This window comes from Notolabrus celidotus, chromosome 22 (assembly GCF_009762535.1).
Source record: "Notolabrus celidotus isolate fNotCel1 chromosome 22, fNotCel1.pri, whole genome shotgun sequence".
Lineage (NCBI taxonomy): Eukaryota > Metazoa > Chordata > Actinopteri > Labriformes > Labridae > Notolabrus > Notolabrus celidotus.
In genome coordinates, this window is record NC_048293.1 from 28,693,957 (window position 1) to 28,717,877 (window position 23,921).

General features: G+C 51.1%; 2 protein-coding genes across 5 annotated transcripts; one reads left to right on the plus strand and one right to left on the minus strand.

The window, feature by feature from the left end:
• Window positions 1-179: 179 nt before the first annotated feature.
• Window positions 180-8,318, minus strand: znf839 (zinc finger protein 839). Of its 2 annotated transcripts, none has more exons than XM_034674323.1 (10): window positions 6,930-8,318; window positions 5,351-6,505; window positions 3,718-3,855; window positions 3,493-3,606; window positions 3,314-3,406; window positions 3,073-3,219; window positions 2,866-2,970; window positions 2,591-2,678; window positions 2,199-2,433; window positions 180-2,051 (listed from the first exon to the last, which is right to left on the minus strand). In XM_034674323.1, the coding sequence occupies exons 1-10, from the start codon at window positions 7,707-7,709 to the stop codon at window positions 1,454-1,456; spliced, it is 3,453 nt and encodes a 1,150-aa protein (XP_034530214.1). In that variant the 5' UTR covers window positions 7,710-8,318; the 3' UTR covers window positions 180-1,453. The 2 variants fall into 2 exon arrangements, with proteins under 2 accessions (XP_034530214.1, XP_034530215.1); XM_034674324.1 differs by having other exon boundaries at window positions 2,163-2,433; window positions 6,930-8,261.
• Window positions 8,319-9,044: 726 nt separating this feature from the next.
• On the plus strand, window positions 9,045-23,709 carry tecpr2 (tectonin beta-propeller repeat containing 2). 3 transcript variants are annotated; one of them, XM_034674321.1, is made up of 27 exons: window positions 9,045-9,307; window positions 10,122-10,348; window positions 10,612-10,752; window positions 10,964-11,092; window positions 11,572-11,703; window positions 11,870-12,027; window positions 12,133-12,286; window positions 13,106-13,258; window positions 13,442-13,574; window positions 13,665-13,894; window positions 14,288-14,510; window positions 14,584-14,797; window positions 14,932-15,172; window positions 15,264-15,491; window positions 15,630-15,697; window positions 15,794-15,909; window positions 16,031-16,204; window positions 16,601-16,781; window positions 18,384-18,525; window positions 18,608-18,833; window positions 18,918-19,007; window positions 19,412-19,509; window positions 19,607-19,742; window positions 22,038-22,186; window positions 22,271-22,412; window positions 22,544-22,693; window positions 22,919-23,709. In XM_034674321.1, exons 2-27 carry the CDS (start codon window positions 10,268-10,270, stop codon window positions 23,068-23,070), a joined length of 4,041 nt encoding a protein of 1,346 aa, XP_034530212.1. In that variant the 5' UTR covers window positions 9,045-9,307; window positions 10,122-10,267; the 3' UTR covers window positions 23,071-23,709. The 3 variants fall into 3 exon arrangements, with proteins under 3 accessions (XP_034530212.1, XP_034530211.1, XP_034530213.1); XM_034674320.1 differs by having other exon boundaries at window positions 10,153-10,348; XM_034674322.1 differs by having other exon boundaries at window positions 10,240-10,348.
• The last annotated feature ends 212 nt before the right edge of the window (window positions 23,710-23,921 follow it).

Genomic DNA, 23,921 nt, shown 5'->3' on the forward strand with positions numbered 1-23,921 from the left:
GGGCACAGAGACCTGTTAGGCTGTTTAAGGTGTTTTATTCTGCAGGCGTCTTTATAACCTCGGTTTAAACCCTCCTGAGGGACGCTGTGGATCAGCTGTTCCCCCTCTGATGATGATGATGATGATGATGATGAAGACGATGAAGTCCCCGTCCCGTGAAGTCACTGAGAGGCGAGCTGTGAGTTTGTCACATCAGTTTATTGGAGGAACATGAAATGTGTTTAATGCATTCAGCACTCAAACCTTCAACATGGCGGTACATGTGACTCCTCCTCCACGCCGCGCTCAGTCAGAACCTGTACGAACCTTCAGCGTGGGAAACGTCTCTCCGTGGAGTTTTATAAAAAGTAATAAAATAGTGCAACTTTTTTTAAACTTTTTCAGATTTATCTACATATAAACAACTAATGCGTCTCTAGTTTCAACCAACAACAAGTCCAAACATGGAAACACTGAAAGAAAAACAACTTTACATATTTTACAACCAGTCCAGATCCAGATCCAGATCCCTTAAAAACCAGCAGGAGGAGCCAGCGCTGACATCATCACAGGTGAGCACTGAATGAACCAATCAGAGAAGAAGAAGCTGAGCGGTAGAGAACACTGCTGAGTACGGAGGCCTACAGAGGACACTAAAGTCACACACTGATGATGTCACATTGTCTCTGCTGCATCCACCTATCAGAGGAGGGATCCATACCCTCCTCTGATTGGTGGATGCAGCAGAGACAGATCTGGATCCCTGTGAGCCGATCGCAGTTAAAGGGCAGTTCTGGTGTTTTTGTTCAGATCAAAGTACATTCTCACACACACACACACACACACACACACACACACACACACACACACACACACACACACACACACACACACACACACACACACACACACACACACACACACACACACACACACACACACACACAGGTCAGGAGCTGCTGCTCTTCCTCGGTCTGGATCACAGGAGGAGGCGGAGCAGCATCTCTGGAGAGCTGCAGCGTGTTGCCGTGGAGAGAGAGCGATGTCAGAAACACCAGAATGACCCTTTAAAGGTGTGTCACCTGCTCGGTGCTGGCTCCTGATTGGTCGGACTCGCTCCTCAGACTTCAGGAAAATTAAAGATTTTAAACGTGAACAGAAGTTTGATCGTCGGCGTCCTCTCAGGTCTCCTTCAGACTCTTCTAGAAACCAGCCGTCCGTCCAGGTGGGACCTCAGGTCAACACAGGTGTGTTAAGCCCCACCCCCTCCAGAAATGGGGAGGGGCTTGTTGGCGTCTTAAGACTTCAATTTGATGTTTGAAACCAGTTCATGTGTACAGGTCCAGGAGTCTGCAGGTCCAGGTCTTTGTGGGTCCACGTGTTGCTCTGGAAGCTGACTCCACCTTTAGGAGTTCTGCTCAGCGATGTGGTTCATGTCTCGCTCAGTCCAGATCGGTCTGGATTCAGTTCAGGTTCACTGCGGTGCCTTGGCTCCGTCTGAAGCCTCGATGCCAAGCAGGGCCTGGACCGCCTCAAGGGGGACTCCTTCTGGGGTCTGGATGTGCATGGTGGTCCCATCTGGCCCATTGACAATCACAATCCGGTCTAGTCCAGGCTCTGCCAGCTGGACGGTCATCCCCTCGGTCTGGATGTAGATCTCCTGACCCTCCTGCAGCTCCTTGGGCTCAGACTGAGATGAGTCCTTGTGGGGGATCTGAGAGGGAGCTGGAGTCTGGACTGAGCTAGACTCAGGTGTCTGGACCGAGCTAGACTCAGGTGTCTGGACCGAGTTGGACTCAGGTATCTGGATCGAGCTGGACTCAGGTATCTGGATCGAGCTGGACTCGGGTGTTTTTGAGTCTGTGGTTGTTTCAGGACTTGGATCTTTCTCCTGCTCCTTTACCCGGTCTTTCAAGTCACTACTGCTCTCAACCTGGTCCTGGTTCTGGGGCAAGGGTTCCACCTGGGCGCTGGTCTGCAGCAGCCCCTTACCCTGGTCCTCCCCTGGAGTGACCTCCATGGGTGTGGCAGGGGGCGGAGCTTGTGTGGAGGATGTCTTCTCAGAAGAGGAGCTGGGGGACAAGAGAGACCCCATTAGACCGGTTAAGACCTGTAAACTTGGTCCAGTAGAGACTGCGTCCCAACACCTTTAACAATAAACTCTATGACATCACCTGCCCTACCTGTCACTCTGACGACAGGAGGCGGGGCCAGCTCACCTGGAGGTGGAGTCAGCAGCGCTGGATTCAGCTGGAACGACCACAGGAGACACCGAGCAGGACTTCAGAGACGAGGTCACAGGGGTCACGGGGGTCAGAGGGGTCACAGGGGTCAGAGGGGTCACAGAGGGCGCAGAAGTCACAGAGGACGCAGAGGTCACAGGGGACGCAGAGGACACAGGGGTCAGAGGGGTCACAGAGGTCACAGAGGTCATAGAGGTCACAGAGATCCCTCCTTGAAAAGAAACACAGACGGGTTCAGTTTAAAAAACATCAACGATGACATCACTCAGATCCTGACAGCAGTGTGTGTACAGTCTGTACAGTGTGTGTGTGTAGTGTGTAGTAGTGTGTACAGTGTGTAGTGTGTGTAGTGTGTGTAGTAGTCGTACCTGGTCTGGGTGTCTCAAGGCCGTTCTGGTGGACTGGGACGCTGTTCTCCATCTTGAATCTCTTTGACGGCGGCAGCATCTTTGAATTCTGGGAAATAGAGTTTCAGACTGAGTCAGACTGGACCTGGACCAGGTCTTACTCGGTCACAAAGTTCTGGTTCTGGTGTATGAACAAGATATTCAAGAGACCAGTGAGTCTGCAAACAACAAGATCCAAACTGGACCCAAATTAAACCTAGACCTAGACCAAACCTGGACCCTGCTCTAGTTTTTACCTCCATGTATCGGACGTTTTTATTGGACACACTGGAGCTGGGAGACGCTCCTGGAACCACCTTCATCCGGTTCACCTCATCCAGGATCCCCAGAGACCGGGCCACCTGAAACACAGACCAGCTCAGTGTGGGGCGGACCAGAACACAAACCACCTGATGACACAGAACGCTTCAGACCACTTAGGGGGACCAGCAAGTTCTGCTCACCTCAATGTTCCTGACCTCCAGCGGCATGGCTCCACCCTGTGGGCTGACGATGTAGTCCTGGGCGGCCTGTCTCACCTGAGCCTGCAGGGACTCGAACTCACGGTAAATGTCTGGAAACCGGGTCCGAGCTGGTCCACCACGCTCCACCTGAAACCACCAGAGACCGTGAGGGAGTCTGTCTTCACCACAGCCACACCCACACACACACACCCACACCCACACACACACACACAGTGTGTACCTTGGCCAGCAGCAGCTCCCACAGACTCAGCACTTTGGTCAGACGGGGCAGGACGATGTCCATCAGCTCCTCGTCCTCACACTGCTCCACCAGCTGCAATCAGATCACAGTAGTCATGGAAACACAATAACAACCAACCAGAAACAGCCTTCATCAGAAGTCCCTGTCCCCCTTCCTACCTCCTGCAGACGGTCACGCCTCCTCTCCGCTTGCTGCTCTGCTGTTACCGTGGCGACAGCAATCTTTGGAGGTCGCCCACGCCGGCCCCGCCTACTGACCAGGCCGACCGTCACCTGAGAGAACCGACCAATCAGATCAAGAGTTCATGTCGCCCAGGTAGAGTGAACAGGTGAGCTTGAGCTCACTGGTTAAAATCAGAGAGATCAATAAAAACAGAGACTCACTTTAGGAGGCGGTCCTAGAGATCGCCCCAAGCCCCGCCCTCGACCTCGCCCCCTGCCTCTTCCTCGTCCTCTGGGCCGGCCTGGGCCCCGGTGATGAAGGCCCCTGAGTCCTACAGCTGCAGCTGGACCCCCCTCCACCTGTAGACAGGCACTGGTTACTCGTTAGGGTCAAAGGTCACAGTCACAGATTAACATCATTAACACGGGTTAGTTAACCTCATGGTCACAGATTAACACGGGTTAGTTAACCTCATGGTCACAGATTAACACGAGTAAGTTAACCTCATGGTCACAGATTAACACGAGTAAGTTAACCTCATGGTCACAGATTAACACGAGTAAGTTAACCTCATGGTCACAGATTAACACGGGTTAGTTAACCTCGTGGTCACAGATTAACACGGGTTAGTTAACCTCGTGGTCACAGATTAACACAGGTTAGTTATCCTCATGGTCACAGATTAACACGGGTTAGTTAACCTCGTGGTCACAGATTAACACGGGTGAGTTAACCTCATGGTCTCAGATTAACACGGGTTAGTTAACCTCATGGTCTCAGATTAACATGGGTTAGTTAACCTCGTGGTCACAGATTAACACGGGTTAGTTAACCTCATGGTCACAGATTAACACGGGTTAGTTAACCTCGTGGTCACAGATTAACACGGGTTAGTTAACCTCATGGTCTCAGATTAACACGGGTTAGTTATCCTCATGGTCACAGATCAACACGGGTTAGTTAACCTCATGGTCTCAGATTAACACGGGTTAGTTAACCTCATGGTCTCAGATTAACACGGGTTAGTTATCCTCATGGTCACAGATTAACACGGGTTAGTTAACCTCATGGTCACAGATTAACACGGGTTAGTTAACCTCATGGTCACAGATTAACACGGGTTAGTTAACCTCATGGTCACAGATTAACACGGGTTAGTTAACCTCATGGTCTCAGATTAACACGGGTTAGTTAACCTCATGGTCTCAGATTAACACGGGTTAGTTATCCTCATGGTCACAGATTAACACGGGTTAGTTAACCTCATGGTCTCAGATTAACACGGGTTAGTTAACCTCATGGTCTCAGATTAACACGGGTTAGTTAACCTCATGGTCACAGATTAACACGGGTTAGTTAACCTCATGGTCTCAGATTAACACGGGTTAGTTAACCTCATGGTCACAGATTAACACGGGTTAGTTAACCTCATGGTCACAGATTAACACGGGTTAGTTAACCTCGTGGTCTCAGATTAACACGGGTTAGTTAACCTCATGGTCTCAGATTAACACGGGTTAGTTAACCTCATGGTCACAGATTAACACGGGTTAGTTAACCTCATGGTCACAGATTAACACGGGTTAGTTAACCTCATGGTCTCAGATTAATACGGGTTAGTTAACCTCATGGTCACAGATTAACACGGGTTAGTTAACCTCATGGTCTCAGATTAACACGGGTTAGTTAACCTCATGGTCACAGATTAACACGGGTTAGTTAACCTCATGGTCACAGATTAACACGGGTTAGTTAACCTCGTGGTCTCAGATTAATACGGGTTAGTTAACTTAAGTAATCAATAACTGATGCTTCCTGGAGAGCTGATCTCTGATTGGCTGAGAGCTCTCTTACTCTGTTTGTTGCCGTGACAGCAGGTTTGTCGTCCTTCTTCTTCCCCTCCTCCTCTTTGACCCCTCCTGACGTGGTCTCCTGTGATTGGCTGTCGTCTCTGAGGGGGCGTGGTGGGTTGCTTGGCGGGTTGTCAGGCAGTTCTGGCTCTCCGTGGGTCGGGTTCAGTTTGTAGTGCCGGTTCAGACCTCCGGGCCCAATGTAGGCTTTGTCGCAGGTCTGGCAGCGGTGAGACCGGGACTTGTGGCTGTAGGTGAGGGAGGGGGAGGCACCGGGGGCGGCGCCCTTCTTCTCGCCGTCCCCCTCCTCCTCCACGCTCATGTCGGAGTAGTCGTCAGAGTCGGACTGGTGGCTGTCGGCCAGGTCCTCCGTCTTTATGAACTTGTAGTCTTTGGCTTTGTACTTTGGTGGTCTGGAGACTCGTCCTGATCTGGTCTGGACCTTCACCGCCTTCTTGTCTTTCTTCTTTAACTTCTTCTCCTTCTCCTTCTCTCGATCTCTTTCCCTCACAGCTGGAGGTTGAGTTGTAGGGGGCGGGGCTGCAGGGGGTGTGGCTACTGAGGCCGGTTTGGCAGCAGGTGTGGGGGTCTGTACGGGGGTAGCTGGGCCTGTAGGGGTTTTAACTGGACTCTTACTGGTCTCTGTCCTTGTGCCGTTGGCAGGAGTCTTAATTATCGGGATGCTAACAGTCTTAGCAGAGGAGCTGGGTGTGGTCTTGACAATTGAGGGGGACGTGGTCTTGACCGCTGAGGGGGTCGTGGTCTTGACAATGGAGGGGGGTGTGGTCTTTACAGCTGAGGGAGTCTGAACTCTTATTGGAGACACAGCAGGTTTCTGACCCGGGCTTGAACTGGGTCCTGCTGGTTTCACCTGGCCTGTCAGCTTGTGGACCACTGGAAGCAAAGGTCCCACCACGGGGCCCGGGCTCTGTAACAGCAGCTGGATTGGGGGGTCCCCCGGGTTCTGTTGCAGGAAGAACTGCTGACCCTGCTGACCCACCATGGGCTGGATGTGGATGATCTGAGCGCTGCTCACGCTGCCATTGGACGACAGCTTCACCTGCGGAGGATTGACCGCTACGGTCTTCTGCTGGGGGGCGGAGCCAGGCTTCACTTCCTGTTTGAGGGGGACCTGGACTTGGATCCTGACAGGCTCGGGCTGAAAGGACAGAAAGACAAGAATCAGAGGGATCAAACTAAACACTTAATAAATAACTGGACGGTCTAGACTACACGGACCTCAGGATGACTCAGTTCACTTAGAGGGTCACTCCTGACCCGGTCTTTGGGTTTTAAAAGTTCTAGATTTGAAACAGGTTTTGGTATTTAGTTTAAATCACTGGTTTAATGAACCCCATAGACGGTCTGCACTCAGACTGGTTTACAGATCTGATGTAGACCTGCCCGTGACGGGTTCTGTCTTAGACTCTGTGTTTAGTTCTAGCGGACTCTGTGGCGTAGTGGACTGGTTATACTGGGACAGGGAGGATTAGTGGATCAGGAAAAGTGGGGATGGAGCTAAGTGGTGGTTGGGGGGCTTGTGGATCAAGTGAGTCCACTGCAAGGTTCCACATCGGACTCACCTTCTTCTGGACCACCTGGACCGAGCTGCTGGTCTGCTTGGCGACCTGCTGGGCGACACTCTTCAGCTGCTGGGAGGCATTGTTCTGATTGGTAGTCTTTAAGTTCTGCTGCGGGACCTGGATCTGCTGCTTCACACCCTGCTGGACCTGGATCTGTTGGACCTGAACTTGCTGTTTCACACCTTGCTGGGGGATCTGGACTTGCTGCTTCACGGTCTGAAGGGGAACCTGGACGTGGATCTGCTGCTGTGACTTGGTGACTTGGTTGATGACCTGCTGCAGCTGACTCGGGTCCAGGGCTGTGTTCTGGACCGGGATGGTCTTCACCAGCTGGCTCTGCTGGAGCAGCTGGGCGGCCTCGGTGTCAGAGACCTGGACGATCTGCTGCTTGGTGAGCTGGTCCAGCAGAGCCTGCTGCTCCTCGGCCGTCAGACCGGATCCCTCCACCAGGCTGCCGTCCGGCTGCACGTAGATGATGGTGGTGTTGCTGAGATCCGTACCCAGGGTGGAGAACTCGGGGCCCAGCAGGATGCTCTGCTCCTCCGGGCAGCTCTGGAGGAAGTCCGCCAGCTGGACCACAGTCTCCCCGGGGGGACAGGTCTCTGCTCCGGGGTCTGTCTGTGAGCTCTCCCCGGGCTGAAGGCTCTGTGTGACGGGGGCTAAGGTTAAGGTGTCCCCGTGCTGGGTGCTCTGGGGGGTGGAGGTCTGGGTCGTGGTCCCCGGTGGTCCCGCGGCTGTCCTGGTTCCGGACGGTCCGCCGTCCTCCTCGCTGTCCGCCATTTTGGCCGTGAGGCTAACAGCTAGCTTAGCTCAAACTGGGGGGTCGGTGGATCAGATCTTCCTCTCCGTGGGTCTTGGTCTCTGAATAAAGACTTTAACCCGGTTCGTGTTCTGGAGGATTAAAGACTCCGCGGGGAGGAAGGAGAACATGAACGGGCTGCTGAGACCCGGAGCGGGAACGGTTAGCTGGATCAGTTTTGTACTAGCTTAGCTTAGCCATCCTCAGGGGCGGGAGGGAAGATTTCCCGGACTGGATCCTCTGTTGGACCGGACTGGATCCTCTCCTGAACCGGATTTGATCCTCTCCTGGACCGGACTAGATCCTGGATCTTCTCCTGGACCGGACTGGATCCTGGATCCTCTCCTGCACCGGACGTGATCCTCTCCTAGACCAGACTGGATCCTCTCCTGGACCGAACTAGATCCTGGATCTTCTCCTGGGCCTGACTGGATCCTCTCCTGGACCAGACTAAATCCTGGATCCTCTCCTGCACCGGATTAGATCCTCTCCTGGACTGGACTGGACTGGACTGGATCCTCTCCTGGACCTGACTGGATCCTCTCCTGGACCGGAATTAGATCCTGGATCCTCTCCTGGAGCGGACTGGATCCTCAGCTTGTTCAGAGGATATTGTATTTTTTAATATTAAATCAGTTTATTGTAATCAGTCTATGATTGTGACTCATGTAAGATCAATCTTCTTATGTTGTTTTAATTGTTTTAGATAAGAGTCTTTCCTGTCCACAGGGGGGGACGTGGTTTACTGCAGAAGTCTACACAAACATTACACCTCATCATAAACACAAACACAGAGGACAGAGCTCCATGGATCATGATAGAGCTTAGAACAGATCCAGTTCAGATCAGACCCAGTTTAGAACAGATCCAGTTCAGATCAGATCCACTTTAGAACAGATCCACTTTAGAACAGATCCAGTTTAGAGCAGATCCAGTTCAGAGCAGATCCAGTTGAAAGCAGATCCAGTCTAGAACAGATCCACTTTAGAACAGATCCAGTTTAGAGCAGATCCACTTTAGAGCAGATCCACTTTAGAGCAGATCCAGTTCAGATCAGATCCAGTTTCCAGTGTTTCCAAGCAGCAGTCACTGATTTCCGCTTCCGGTCATTCATTGTAATGTAATAATGAAATGATCCTGCAGATACAGAAAACACTAATCAGCTCAGAGTGATGATGAGGAGTGTGTGTGAGAGTGAGTGTGTGTGTGTGTGTGTGTGAGAGTGAGTGTGTGAGTGTGTGTGTGTGTGTGTGTGTGTGTGTGTGTGTGTGTGTGTGTGTGTGTGTGTGTGTTTGTTTGTGTGTGAGAGTGTGTGCTGGGAAAGATGAATAATAATGAACTCTGTTAAACAGAGGGGGGTCCATCAGAGCCTGTAGTTCTGGTTCTGGAGGCTGTAGTTCCGGGTCCTGCCAGCAGAGGGCGCAGTTTGTTGACAGCTGCTCAGCACAGTATGAAGCTGTCACACAGACAGACAGGGCGATGTCCCCCCTCTGCTCCTCTGTAACCTGCAGCTGTCTTTAAACACCTGAACGGGTCCACCTGATCCGGATCCACCTGAACGGGTCCACCTGAGAACCCAGTAAGTCTCTGTCCTTCATCTGCAGCTAACGATGCTAACGCTAGCCTGTTTCTGTTTGTAACGATGCTAGCTAGCCCGTAAGCTAACTGAATAAACACCATCAGGATTGTTTGTTGTTGTTGTTGTTGTTGTTTGTTGTTGTTGTTGATGACTCTGTGTTTGTTGTTTTAAAGGGGCGTTCACTGTCAGCTGTCAGGGTAGAGAAACAGCTGACGTTAACCTGTCAGCCTGAGAGACAACGTCACACCAAACCTCATTAGAAATATCAACAATTAAACATTTCTCTTAAATTAAACTGGAATAAATCATCACTGAACTAAAGAGTGAATATTAAATTATTCTGTCAGGTGTTCTGTTTAATTCGGTGTGTGTAACAGTGTGTAGATGTGTGTAGATGTGTGTGTAATGTGTGTAGATGTGGTGTGTTTACGTGTGTCGCCGCCCTCTGCAGTCACATCAGGAACCTGAGTCCGTTACTGCTGCTGATCCCACACTGATGTAACCTCACACACAGACCACTGAATATATGTCTGTTATTAATATTTCACTCTGTGCATGGGGGCAGAGATCCGGATCAATGTGGAGCCAGGAGTCCAAACAGGACCCAGTTTAAGGACTTGGTTTCCTCCAGGTTCAGGGGTCTGAGGTCAGCTGTTTAAAGGGACTAGTGTTAAACATGTCAGAGAGCAAATTAACACTTTCTATAACCAGGTCTGGTGCACAGCTCTACAGAGACCATCATGTGGCTCAGACCGGTCTCCTCATGTGGACTCAGTGATGTTGATTATAACACTGATGTACGTGTTCTCTGCAGAGACACTCATTCATGTGGTGACGTGTTCCAGGTCCGGGTCCTGGAGCAGGGAGAGTCCTGATGCTCTGAAGCTTCCCCTCAGGTGTGTTCTAAACAGAGAATCTGAACTGACTTCCAGGACCGGCTGAGTCCACCTGGGCGGAAACATGGCGTCCCCTCCGATCCAGCAGTCTGTCCTGAGGGAGTTCTGCCCGCTGTATTACCTGCTGAATGCCATCCCAGCCAAGGTACTGAACCAGACCAGAACCAAGACTGAGACTGAGACCAGGACCAGGATACAGAGCAGTTTGAAACAAGACCCAGACTCCGATTCTGAACTTAAAAACAGAGACCAGGACTGCTCCAGACTCTGGAGACCAGGACTGACTCTGACCGCTGTTAGTTGTTGTTGTGATGGTGATGATGATGATGATGATGATGATGATGATGATGATGATGAAGATGAAGATGAAGATGATGATGATGAAGGCTCCCTCCTCTCTGCCTGCAGGTGCAGCGGGGGTTCCGGTCTGTGCTGGTCTACCTGACGGCCCTGGACAGCAGCAGTGACTTCCTGGCGGTGGGCAGCAGCATCGGCATGCTCTACCTGTACTGTCGCCGCCTCGCTCACATGAACAAGTACAGCCTGGAGGTCAGAGCGGCGCCTTGTTCTTCTTCTTCTTCTTCTTCTTCTGTGGTGCTCACTGAGTTTCTACTGGAGCTGTTTAACACTCACACCTGTGTGTGTGTGTGTGTGTGTGGTGTGTGTGTGTGTGTGTGTGTGGTGTGTGTGTGTGTGTGTGTGTGTGTGTATGTATGTGTGTGTGGTGTGTGTGTGTGTGTGTGTGTGTGTGTGTGTGTAGGGTAAGAGTGATGCCATCACTGCTGTGAAGCTGCTCAGCTGTTTTGATGACCTGGTTGCCGTGGGAACATCTTCAGGTCGAGTCGCAGTCTTCCAGCTGGTGTCTCCACTTCCTGGAAGAAACAAACAGGTGAGGAGAGAAACACACCTCTCTCTCTCTCTCTCTCTCTCTCTCTCTCTCTCTCTCTGACCTGTCTCTCTCTCTCTCTCTCTCTCTCTCTCTCTCTCTCTCTCTCTCTGAACTGTCTCTCTCTCTCTGACCTGCTCTTCTCTCCTCTATGACTCTCTCTCTCTCTGCCTCTCTCTATCTCTCTCGCTCTCTCTCTCTCTCTCGTCTCTCTCCTCTGTCTCTGTCTCTCTCCTCTCTCTCTCTCTCTGACCTGCGTCTCTCTTCTGCTTTCTTCTGAACTGTCTCTCTCTCTCTCTCTCCTCGTTCTGTCTCTCTCTCTCTCTGACCTGTCTGTCTCTCTCTCTGACCTGTCTCTCTCTCTCTCTCTCTCTCTGACCTGTCTCTCTCTCTCTCTCTCTCTCTGACCTGTCTCTCTCTCTCTCTCTCTCTCTGACCTCTCTCTGACCTGTCTCTCTCTCTCTCTCTCTGTCGTCCTGTAGTTGCGGCGCTTCGACGTGGTCGGCCTCCACAAAGGTTCGGTGACGTCGTTGGCGTGGAGCACCAACGGGATGAAGCTGTTCTCTGGAGATGATAAAGGACGCGTGGTCTTCTCGTCTCTGGACTTGGACCAGGTGTGACCTCACTCACCTGTTCAGGGTCCTGGTTCAGGGTCCTGTTTGAAGGCAGAGCGGGGTCAGAGTTAGACCGCTGATAGAAATATGAACTGCGATGTGAACTGTGTGTGTGTGTGTGTGTGTGTGTGTGTGTGTGTGTGTGTGTGTGTGTGTGTGTCTGCAGGGTGTATGTAAGCCGGTCCTGCTCCTGGAGGAGTCCTCAGGTGTGGTTCAGATGGAGTACAGTCACCAGGTCCTGCTGGTCTCCACCCAGCACAGGTCTCTGCTGTTCTGCACTCAGAGACAGGAAGTGGTGCAGCTGGGCACCAAGCCCCGTAAGAGGTGAGAGTCAGACAGGAGAGGGGGTCAGAGTCAGGTCCTCAGTCCTCTGGCTGGACCTGGTCTTGGATCTTACGATCTGAGCTGATGGTGGATTTGTTTTTGCAGCAGCGGCAGGTTCGGGGCCTGCTTCCTGCCGGCTCTCTGCAAACAGAGCGATGTTCAGGTGTTCGCTGCTAGACCTGGACTCAGACTGTGGAGGTCTGACATCAGAGGACAGGTGGAGGACACCCGGCTGCTCAAACCTCTCTACAACGCACAGGTACGCTGTCTATAAACCAGGTCCTACAGCAGAGTCTATAAACCAGGTCCTACAGCAGAGTCTATAAACCAGGTCCTACAGCAGAGTCTATAAACCAGGTCCTACAGCAGAGTCTATAAACCAGGTCCTACAGCAGAGTCTATAAACCAGGTCTTACAGCAGAGTCTATAAACCAGGTCTTACAGCAGAGTCTATAAACCAGGTCCTACAGCAGAGTCTATAAACCAGGTCCTACAGCAGAGTCTATAAACCAGGTCTTACAGCAGAGTCTATAAACCAGGTCCTACAGCAGAGTCTATAAACCAGGTCTTACAGCAGAGTCTATAAACCAGGTCCTACAGCAGAGTCTATAAACCAGGTCCTACAGCAGAGTCTATAAACCAGGTCTTACAGCAGAGTCTATAAACCAGGTCCTACAGCAGAGTCTATAAACCAGGTCCTACAGCAGAGTCTATAAACCAGGTCCTACAGCAGAGTCTATAAACCAGGTCTTACAGCAGAGTCTATAAACCAGGTCTTACAGCAGAGTCTATAAACCAGGTCCTACAGCAGAGTCTATAAACCAGGTCCTACAGCAGAGTCTATAAACCAGGTCCTATAGCTGAAGTGTCTTAAAGAGACAGCAGCCTGAGATCAGTAAAGAGAGTTTGAGCTGTAAATAAAGCTGCTACAGGGGGACCAGAGGGACCAGAGGGACCAGAGGGACCAGATGAAGACTTGACATGAGCAGGACACACCCTCTGAGGACACTCTCCTGTCTCTCTCTCTCGGTGGACGCTCAGTAACTGGATGAACTGTGTTTTTGTTCCTCTCCTTCAGATCCCTCAGTTCGACTTGTTTCCTCGTGCTGATCCGATCGGAGCGTACCGTCCTCCGGACAGACAGCTCGGTCTGCTCAGCTGCTTCCTCAGAGAGGGCTGGATCCTCAGCTGGAACGAGTACAGCCTCTACGTCCTGGACTGTGTCAATGAGGTCTGAGTACAGTGCACACACCTGGAGAGACACCTGGATCCATCAGACCAGATTAACTTTTCCTGATCCTCTTGTTAAACGTTTAATGAATAAATGCACTGTTAACGGGGTCATAGAGGGGCGGAGTCAGGCGTGTGTGTGTGTGTGTGTTTGCGGTCAGTGAGCTCATGTGTTGTCCTTCAGGTGATGATCGGGGCTTTGGAGAGCAGTGGAGACATCGTGTCCGTGTCGTGTTGTGATAATGAGATCTTCATCCTGAAGGGGGACAGAGACATTATCCGTCTGTCCAACAGTCCCGAGGGTCTGGCCTCGAACCGTGAGTCCTCCTCACACTCGGCCGCTGGTGTGAAGTCATGAAGCTACGGAAGTGAAGGACACTGATGCTTCCTTTCTCTCTCTCCTTCAGTGTCCGAGCTCTCCATCCGTCTCACCTCACCTTTGACCACGCCCACCTTCCTGCCACCGACCGGATCGGTGGAGACGGCTCAGCCAATCAGAACCATGGCTATCATCGTGGAGGGCGGGGGGAGGGAGGAGGGGGGAGGCGGAGGATGGGAGAGGCAGAGCGAGGATGGAGAGAGAGAGGAAGATGAGGATGGAGCGGAGGAGGTGGAGGAGGCGGAGGAGCAGCTGGAGGTGATTGACAGCCCTTTGATGTGTGAGGTCATTGTGTGAGGTCATTGACAGCCCTTTGATGTGTGAGGTCATTGTGTGAGGTCATTGACAGCCCTTTGATGTGTGAGGTCATTGTGTGAGGTCATTGACAGCCCTTTGATGTGTGAGGTCATTGACAGCCCTTTGATGTGTGAGGTCATTGTGTGAGGTCATTGACAGCCCTTTGAAGTGTGAGGTCATTGACAGCCCTTTGAAGTGTGAGGTCATTGACAGCCCTTTGATGTCTGAGGTCATTGACAGCCCTTTGATGTGTGAGGTCATTGTGTGAGGTCATTGACAGCCCTTTGAAGTGTGAGGTCATTGACAGGTTGATGAGCTCACCTGTCTTTGTCATGTGACCTGTGGTGTGTTCAGGTGTCGGAGCAGCTCGGTCAGCGGTCCGGTCTGCTCACCAGCAGCTCTCGCAGCCGCAGCAGCTCGGTCACTTCCTGGGACAGTCTCCATGGGAACGCCCCCGCCAACGCTGCCAGTGAGACGAGTTCCAGACGCTACAGCGCCCCCATGGGTCAGGGGGAGATGCAGCAGGAGCTGGTGGTGAAGGCCATCAGAGTGAAGAAGAGGAGGAGGAGACGACAAGGTAGGCACAACAAGGCAGGCAGGGGAACACTGTAGACCTGGACCCGGTGTTACATCTTTGTCTCCGTCCTCAGACAGCAGCAGTGGGAACCGGCTCTCCGAGAGCAGCCTCTCAGACTCCATGTTTGTAGTCCAGGACAGCAGCTGCAGTGACGGAGGAAGTGGAACCCCTTTGAGCGACAGAGCCTCCCTCGTTGGTCTGGACCTTCAGAACCAGGACTCCCCAGAATCAAACCAGGACTCACAGGAGACTGGGGGTGGAGAGGTGGAGTCCTGCAAACAGTCCAGGTGAATTTCTGAAGACTAACCTGAATCCTTTTTGTTCCCCTGAGCCTTGTTCTTCCCCCCCATCGATCTCCTGTCTCATCCTTGATCTCTTTAATCGCTGACCTGTCTGTCTTATCCTTGTCTTCCTGTCCCAGCCTCCTCCCCCCAGGCTCCCTGCTCCTTCAGGGCCTGGAGAACCAGTTGAACCCAGGGAAGGTCTCTGGTCCCGTGGCAGAGGGTGAGGTTGTCCCTCCGACCCCTGATGTGGACCTGTTGTTGGAGTGCACCTTCTCCTACATGCATAACACTGAGGAGGAGGAGCAGCAGCCGATGGAGGAGCAGGAGGACGAGTATCTGAGCCCTCTGATTGGACCAGAGGACGAGGAGGAGGACGAGGTGGGTTGATGTTGTTTACGTTGTTCCAGTCAACAGCCCTGAATTTAAACGAAAGGATCAAAGTAAAAGTGTCCTCTGTCTTTGTGTGAAGGACGATGACGTGGCGCCCCCTGCTGGTGTGGTGGATCAGATGTTTTACTCCACTATGTCCAACCTGGACAGAAAAACCAGCATGTCCAGCGATGACGAGGGAGACATCTACTGTCCGTCTCTACCTGCTGCTGGGGACATCACCTGTCCGTCCAATCAGACCGAGAAGACAGCAGACAGACAGGTGGACCAGGACGCTCAGGACAGGGACTCACATAAACCTGACCAGGTGAGACACACACACACCTGACCAGGTGAGACACACACACACCTGACAAGGTGAGACACACACACCTGACCAGTTGAGACACACACAGACCTGACCAGGTGAGACAGACAGCAGGTTCTAATGTTTGTGTTGTTGCAGTTGGCAGAGAGCTGGATGGGATACTCGGGACCAGGATGTGGAATTCTGAGCCTGCAGGTAACTGACAGGTGAGTGACTCTCAGGAGACCTGATTCTGGTACACCAGGTGTGTGGATTTTAAAGGGGGGCTGTGGCACTGACAACGAACGCCCCTTGTGTTCCAGGTTCGTGTGGTGTCTGGACTTTAAAGGGGGACTGTTCTGCAGCGTTTTACCTGAAGCTGGACTCAACTGGCAGCGATTTGAAGACAACGTCCACCAGATGGCGTTATCACCCTCAGGTGAGCTGCAGACATCGCACCTGACAGAACCTGTAGCCTCTGCTTTAGACAGCATGAAGAGACCCTCCTGAACACCCCCTGTACAGGTGTATGTATGTATGCATGTTACCTCCTCCATCAGGTAACCTGCTGTGGAAGGTGGAGCAGAAGACCATGACGGCGTTCGCCTGTGCTAAAGTGTCAGTGAAAGGGAAACGTCACTGGTACAAAGCCGTGGAGCAGACGGCGTTTGTGGCTCTGAGTGACGACTCCGCCTGGATCATCAGGACCAACGGAGACCTCTACCTGCAGACAGGTAACCCCCTACCTGCTGATGCCGGTCCACAGACCTTTCATGCTGATTTTACACATCTCTCATTTCACAGTAAATCTGCACAGACAAACACGTCTCAGGTTGTTTCCTGGTGTTAAAGGGAGAAGCTGTGACGCTGTGTGTAGTGTCTTTAGATGACCACAAGGGGGAGCTGAACTCTCAGCTGAGATTCAGTGTGCAGGATCAGAGTCCCTGCTGACCATGAGGACTTATTAAACCTGTTACATAATGAGAGTTAGAGTCAGCAAGGACCAGAATGATGACACCACACAGCAGATTAACTCTGTGTGTGTGTGTGTGTGTGTGTGTGTGTGTGTGTGTGTGTGTGTGTGTGTGTGTGTGTGTGTGTGTGTGTGTGTGTGTGTGTGTGTGTGTCAGGTCTGAGCGTGGAGCGGCCCTGTGCCCGCTCCGTGAAGGTGGACTCCCCCTGTGTGTTCAGCCAGGTGTGTGTGAGAGGGGGCGTGGTCTGGGCTCTGAGCGAACACAAAGCGGTGTTCTACAGAGAAGGTCTGAACAGCTACTGCAGCGAGGGCGAGGGCTGGAAGTACGACACCGTCAGGTACTACTGCTACTGTAATACTACTGCAATACTACTGCTATACTACTGTAATACTACTGCTATACTACTGTAATACTACTGCTATACTACTGCTATACTACTGCTATACTACTGCTATACTACTGCAATACTACTGCTATACTACTGCTATACTACTGCTTTCCTACTGCAATACTACTGCTATACTACTGCTATACTACTGCTATACTACTGCTATACTACTGCAATACTACTGCTATACTACTGCAATACTACTGCAATACTACTGTAATACTACTGTAATACTACTGCAATACTACTGCAATACTACTGCTATACTACTGCTATACTACTGCTATACTACTGCAATACTACTGCTATACTACTGCAATACTACTGCTATACTACTGCAATACTACTGCTATACTACTGTAATACTACTGCTATACTACTGCAATACTACTGCAATACTACTGCTATACTACTGTAATACTACTGCTATACTACTGTAATACTACTGCTATACTACTGCTATACTACTGCTATACTACTGCAATACTACTGCTATACTACTGCAATACTACTGCTATACTACTGCAATACTACTGCTATACTACTGTAATACTACTGCTATACTACTGCAATACTACTGCTATACTACTGCTATACTACTGCAATACTACTGCAATACTACTGCTATACTACTGTAATACTACTGCTATACTACTGTAATACTACTGCTATACTACTGCTATACTACTGTAATACTACTGCAATACTACTGCAATACTACTGCTATACTACTGCAATACTACTGCTATACTACTGTAATACTACTGCTATACTACTGCTATACTACTGCTATACTACTGCAATACTACTGCAATACTACTGCTATACTACTGCAATACTACTGCTATACTACTGTAATACTACTGCTATACTACTGCTATACTACTGCTATACTACTGCAATACTACTGCAATACTACTGCTATACTACTGCAATACTACTGCTATACTACTGCAATACTACTGCAATACTACTGCAATACTACTGCAATACTACTGCTATACTACTGTAATACTACTGCAATACTACTGCAATACTACTGCAATAATACGGCAATACTACTGCTATACTACTGCAATACTACTGCTATACTACTGCAATACTACTGCTATACTACTGCTATACTACTGCTATACTACTGTAATACTACTGCAATACTACTGCTATACTACTGCAATACTACTGCTATACTACTGCAATACTACTGCTATACTACTGCAATACTACTGCAATACTACTGCTATACTACTGCAATACTACTGCTATACTACTGCAATACTACTGCAATACTACTGCAATACTACTGCAATACTACTGCTATACTACTGTAATACTACTGCAATACTACTGCAATACTACTGCAATAATACGGCAATACTACTGCAATACTACTGCAATACTACTGCTATACTACTGCAATACTACTGCTATACTACTGCTATACTACTGCTATACTACTGTAATACTACTGCAATACTACTGCAATACTACTGATGGTGTTTCTGTGTGTGTGTGTGTGTGTGTGTGTGTGTGTGTGTGTGTGTGTCACAGTGAGGCTCAGGGTCTGGAGTTGATGTGTGTTTCTCTGGGTGATGGGGGTACAGCCTGGGCCCTGGATGCCAGCGGCAGCCTCTGGTTCAGGACCGGGATCTGCTCGTCCAGACCTCAGGGCGAGGACGACCACTGGTGGCAGGTAGACTAGTCTACAGTCTGTCCTGGTCTGATGTGGGTTCACTTCTGCACCTCTACAGTCAGTCTGTCTCTGTCTCCTTTAGATCAGTATTTCGGACTACGTGGTCTTTGATCAGGGGAGTCTGTTCCAGACCCTGCTGCAGGCCACCCAGAGTGTTGCCACTGTAACCAGGGCGCCGGTGGAGCGCGTGGTGGCCTTCCTGTCTCAGTACTCGCAGTGCCAGCCAAGCCTGGTCAGTGCCAACTCCAGCGGGGTCTGGGTCGCCTCGGGACGGAACCAGCTGCACCTGGCCCGCGGCAGCCTTGTTGGTGAGTCCAGTAGAGTCTAGAAGAGTCTAGAAGAGTCCAGTATCAGAGCACGTCTTGTAGTTCTGTTGTGTTTGGTTCTCTCAGGAACTTTCTGGCAGAATGTGGTTCCAAGAGGAACCGTGTCGGCCACCAGGTGGACCTTCATCACGTCTTCAGCTGTGCCCCACAGAGAAGGTAAACCACCTGGAGACTAGTCCCCCAGACCTCTGTAACTAGTCCCCCAGACCTCTGTAACTAGTCCCCCAGACCTCTGTAACTAGTCCCCAGACCTCTGTAACTAGTCCCCCAGACTTCTGTAACTAGTCCCCCAGACCTCTGTAACTAGTCCCCCAGACCTCTGTAACTAGTCCCCCAGACCTCTGTAACTAGTCCCCCAGACTTCTGTAACTAGTCCCCAGACCTCTGTAACTAGTCCCTCAGACCTCTGTAACTAGTCCCCAGACCTCTGTAACTAGTCCCCAGACCTCTGTAACTAGTCCCCAGACCTCTGTAACTAGTCCCCCAGACCTCTGTAACTAGTCCCACAGACCTCTGTAACTAGTCCCCCAGACCTCTGTAATTACCTGTGTGTGTTTCAGGTACGTTCCTGTGGTTGGCTCAGAGCAGGAAGGATCTGTTCTGTGTTTGGGACCAGGATGGAGAGCTCCGCCCCTCTTCTGTGCTCCTCCCCCCTGAGGTAAACACACACCTGTCCCCTGGTTTAGTCCTTTCTGACTCCAGGTGCGCGGCGTTGGTGGTGATGATGTCATTCTGTGTTCTACCTGTGTGCCCAGGTGGAGCTGACTCACCTGTCGGCCTGCCGTGACGCCCTCTGGGGTCTGGACTCTCACGGCAGAGTGTGTATCCGGACTCTGTCTCCGTCCTGTCCGGCTGGACTCCACTGGACCCCGCTGGACCTCAGTCAGCTGGGTAGGTACCTGAGTCTCACAGCAGGTAAACACAGGTGAGAAAGGAGGCGGAGCTCCGCTCTGATCCCTGCTCTCTGATTGGTCCAACAGTCGGTGTGCGCTGAGTGTTTTGGGGGATCGTCCCCTCTGCTCAGGTTACAGCAACACACACACACACACACACACACACACACACACACACACACACACACACACACACTGTCAGCTGTGTTTCTCCATCACACTGACAGGTAGAGGTTGTGTAACAGGTCAACATGAAGAGTGTGTGTGTGTGTGTGTGTGTGTGTGTGTGTGTGTGTGTGTGTGTGTGTGTGTGTGTGTGTGTTTGTGTGTGTTCGTCATTCTGTAACCTGACTGGTGGGTCAGAGCTGTTTTTAGTCCCTCTGCCCTTCTCTCTATCAGAGACCACATGACCACATGACCGCCTGTCTGTCTCTCAGTTCTCAGAGTAAGAATTCTTTGAGGGGACAGTCAGTTCTGGACTGAGACCTTTGGATCTTAGAACCAGAGGGAGACTCTTCTCTGTTGTGTCTGAATAAATAAAGCAGGACCCTTAGGCCGGTCCGCCTAAACCTGTCTGCTCGGGGCTCATGAAACCCAGCCTGTGTTGGTGTAATCAGACCTGATTCAGAGATCAGACCTGATCCAGAGATCAGACCTGATTCAGAGATCAGACCTGATTCAGAGATCAGACCTGATTCAGAGATCAGACCTGATTCAGAGATCAGACCTGATCCAGAGATCAGACCTGATCCAGAGATCAGACCTGATTCAGAGTTAGACCTGCTCCAGGATCAGACCTGATTCAGAGATCAGACCTGATCCAGAGATCAGACCTGCTCCAGGATCAGACCTGATTCAGAGATCAGACCTGATCCAGAGATCAGACCTGATCCAGAGATCAGACCTGATTCAGAGATCCGACCTGATTCAGAGATCAGACCTGATTCAGAGATCAGACCTGATCCAGAGATCAGACCTGATTCAGAGATCAGACCTGTTTCAGATCCCGGTCTTCGTCCTCTCTTTAAGGTGTCTGAGTTTTGAAGAAGCGTGTGGGGCGGATGTTTTGGTCCCTTATTTCAGCGTTTAGTCCGTGACTCTGATCCTCATGGTCTTAATCACTGAGCAGGTTTAAGTCCTAATTATTGCACATGGGTAACATACAGGAGCACGGGTGTTCTTATAGGATCAGGACTCAGGACTCAGGTCTGAGGACTTGTCTCTGTGCTGATAAACAAACAGGTGAACTGTTGTTGATGTTTCTGTCAGAGAGACCCTACAGGGTCGAAGGTGACGGGCAGCTGCAGCAGCTCTTCATGCGGCCTTCAAAGGTCAGAGGTCAGCGGGGCAGCCTGTCAGTCAGGTATGAAGGATGAGGCCGTCTCCCTAAAACAGGCTGACCTGGATTCTGAGAGCGGATGTGGTCACAGGATCTGACTCGGGTTCCACCTGGAACCTTCTTCATGTTTTTGTTTAAAGGGGGGCGCCGCACGTGACCCGAGGACCGCAGGACGGCTCTTCAGTCTGAAATCACTCCGGGGTTAAAGAACACATGTGGGTGTGTTCAGGTGTGTGTCCCTGTGTGTTGCAGGAGGTGTGTGTCTGGTCAGGTGTGTTCAGGTGTGCTCAGGTGTGTTCAGGTGTGTTCAGGTGTGTTCAGGTGTGCTCAGGTGTGTTCAGGTGTGCTCAGGTGTTCAGGTGTGTTCAGGTGTGCTCAGGTGTGCTCAGGTGTGCTCAGGTGTGCTCAGGTGTGTTCAGGTGTGCTCAGGTGTGTGTCCCCGTGTGTTGCAGGCGGTGTGTGTCTGGTCAGGTGAGGTCAGGTGTGTTCAGGTGTGCTCAGGTGTGTGTCCCGGTGTGTTGCAGGCGGTGTGTGTCTGGTCAGGTGTGGTCAGGTGTGTTCAGGTGTGCTCAGGTGTGTTCAGGTGTGCTCAGGTGTGTTCAGGTGTGTTCAGGTGTGCTCAGGTGTGTTCAGGTGTGCTCAGGTGTGTTCAGGTGTGCTCAGGTGTGTTCAGGTGTGCTCAGGTGTGCTCAGGTGTGTTCAGGTGTGCTCAGGTGTGTGTCCCGGTGTGTTGCAGGCGGTGTGTGTCTGGTCAGGTGTGGTCAGGTGAGTTCAGGTGTGCTCAGGTGTGTGTCCTGGTGTGTTGCAGGCGGTGTGTGTCTGGTCAGGTGAGGTCAGGTGTGTTCAGGTGTGCTCATGTGTGTGTGTCCCGGTGTGTTGCAGGCGGTGTGTGTCTGGTCAGGTGTGGTCAGGTGAGTTCAGGTGTGCTCAGGTGTGTGTCCCTGTGTGTTGCAGGCGGTGTGCGTCTGGTCAGTGTGAGCTGTGGCAGTCAGAACGTCTGGGCGGTGGACAGTCGAGGAGTGGTTTACTTCAGGGTCGGGACCCAGCCTCTGAACCCGAGCATGATGCTGCCGGCGTGGATCCAGATAGACTCACCTGCACAGGTAAGAGGAAGAACCTGGATCCACAGGGAGTCTGTACACACGGGGCCTTACAGTCCAGGTAACTGTGACATCATGTCTCTGCAGCCAATAGGAGTGCAGCTGGTCAGCATTCAGACGAGTCCTAACGACCGCCTGCTCTGGGCGCTCGACAACAGAGGGAGCGTCTTCGTCAGGACCGGACTCAGCGACGAGATGCCTGTGGGGACGGACTGGGAGCTGGTGCCAGGTACCTGTCTGTCTGCTCACCTGTGTGTGTGTGTGTGTGTGTGTGTGTGTGTGTGTGTGTGTGTGTGTGTATAATTGTGTCATTGTGTGTGTGTGTATAATTGTGTCATTGTGTGTGTGTGTGTGCCGTAGGTCTGGCCGTCAGTCAGCTGGTCCTGAGCTCTCGGACGGTCTGGGTCCGGTGTGTAAACGGGGATCTGGCGCGGCGATACGGCGTCTCTGACAGAAACCCTGCCGGAGATTACTGGAAGAAGATCCCGGGGAACGCGAACTGGTTCACAGGTGAGTCTGAGTCAGCGCTGGTTAGAGGTGTTACCTGTACAGGTGTTTTTTCTTGGAAAAGGATCCAGTCTGTCCGAGCAGCGGGTCTGAAGCTCTCTCTCTCTCTCTCTCCCTCTCTCTCTCCCTCTCCCTCTCTCTCTCTCTCCTCTCTCTCTCTCTCTCTCTCTCTCTCTCTCTCTCTCTCTCTCTCTCTCTCTCTCCCTCCCTCTCTCTCTCTCTCTTCAGTGACTCCTGAGGACGAGTTGTGGGCGGTGACTCCGATTGGTGGGTTGTCCCGTCGCCTGACAAAGCTCCTCCCTCAAACTCCCTGTAGACCCGCCCCCTCGGGCCCCTCCCTCAGCGTGGACGACGGGGAGGACGAATGGGAGCTCATCTAGCCTGTGACATCACTGTGATGTGGAACGGTTGTTTGACGTGGATTCACCTGGTGGGACGCTGTGATGTCACAGTGACAGTTTGTTTATAAACTTCCTCCTGACACTAAACAGGATGTGACATCACTTCCTGTAACCTAAACATTTAGGTTTCTAAAACAAGATGGCCGCCACACAGGCTGCTGGGAAGTGAAGAGGACTGAGACGCTGTTTTATTTTTGTTTAAAAGGAAGCACTTTAATCTCTGAAGGGACACTGGACAGAACATGGACCGGTTCTGACTGGACCAAACTGGTTCAGTCTGGATCAAACTGGTTCACACTGGACCAAACTGGTTCTGACAAGCTCTAAATCTGGTAGTATTAACTGTAGTTTGGTCTGGTTCTACTGGATCAAACTGGTTCTAACCGGTACTGACTGGTTTTCAAACAGCTCTTCTCGGATCGAGTTTAACCTGGTTTAGATCAGTGAAGTCTGGGACTGGTTCTAACTCTTTCTTAATCTCTAATCAGGGTGGGTCTAACTGGTTCTAACCAGTACTAACTGGTCCTTACTGGTCCTTACTGGTCCTTACCAGGTCATTTTATTTGTAATTTGGATGGACTTGGTTTTACATGAGGATGTTAAAGGGACATTGACTACAGAGGGTATCTGGTCTGAACTGGTTTGTTCTGGTTGATTCTAAATCTGCTGGCATTTATTCAGGTTAGTTCAGTTGTGACAGACTGGTTTGAACTGTTATAAACTGTTTTAAACTGGTTTAAACTGGTTTAAACTGGTTTAAAGTGGTTTGAACTGTTTTAAACTGGTTTAAACTGTTTTAAACTGGTTTAAACTGGTTTAAAGTGGTTTGA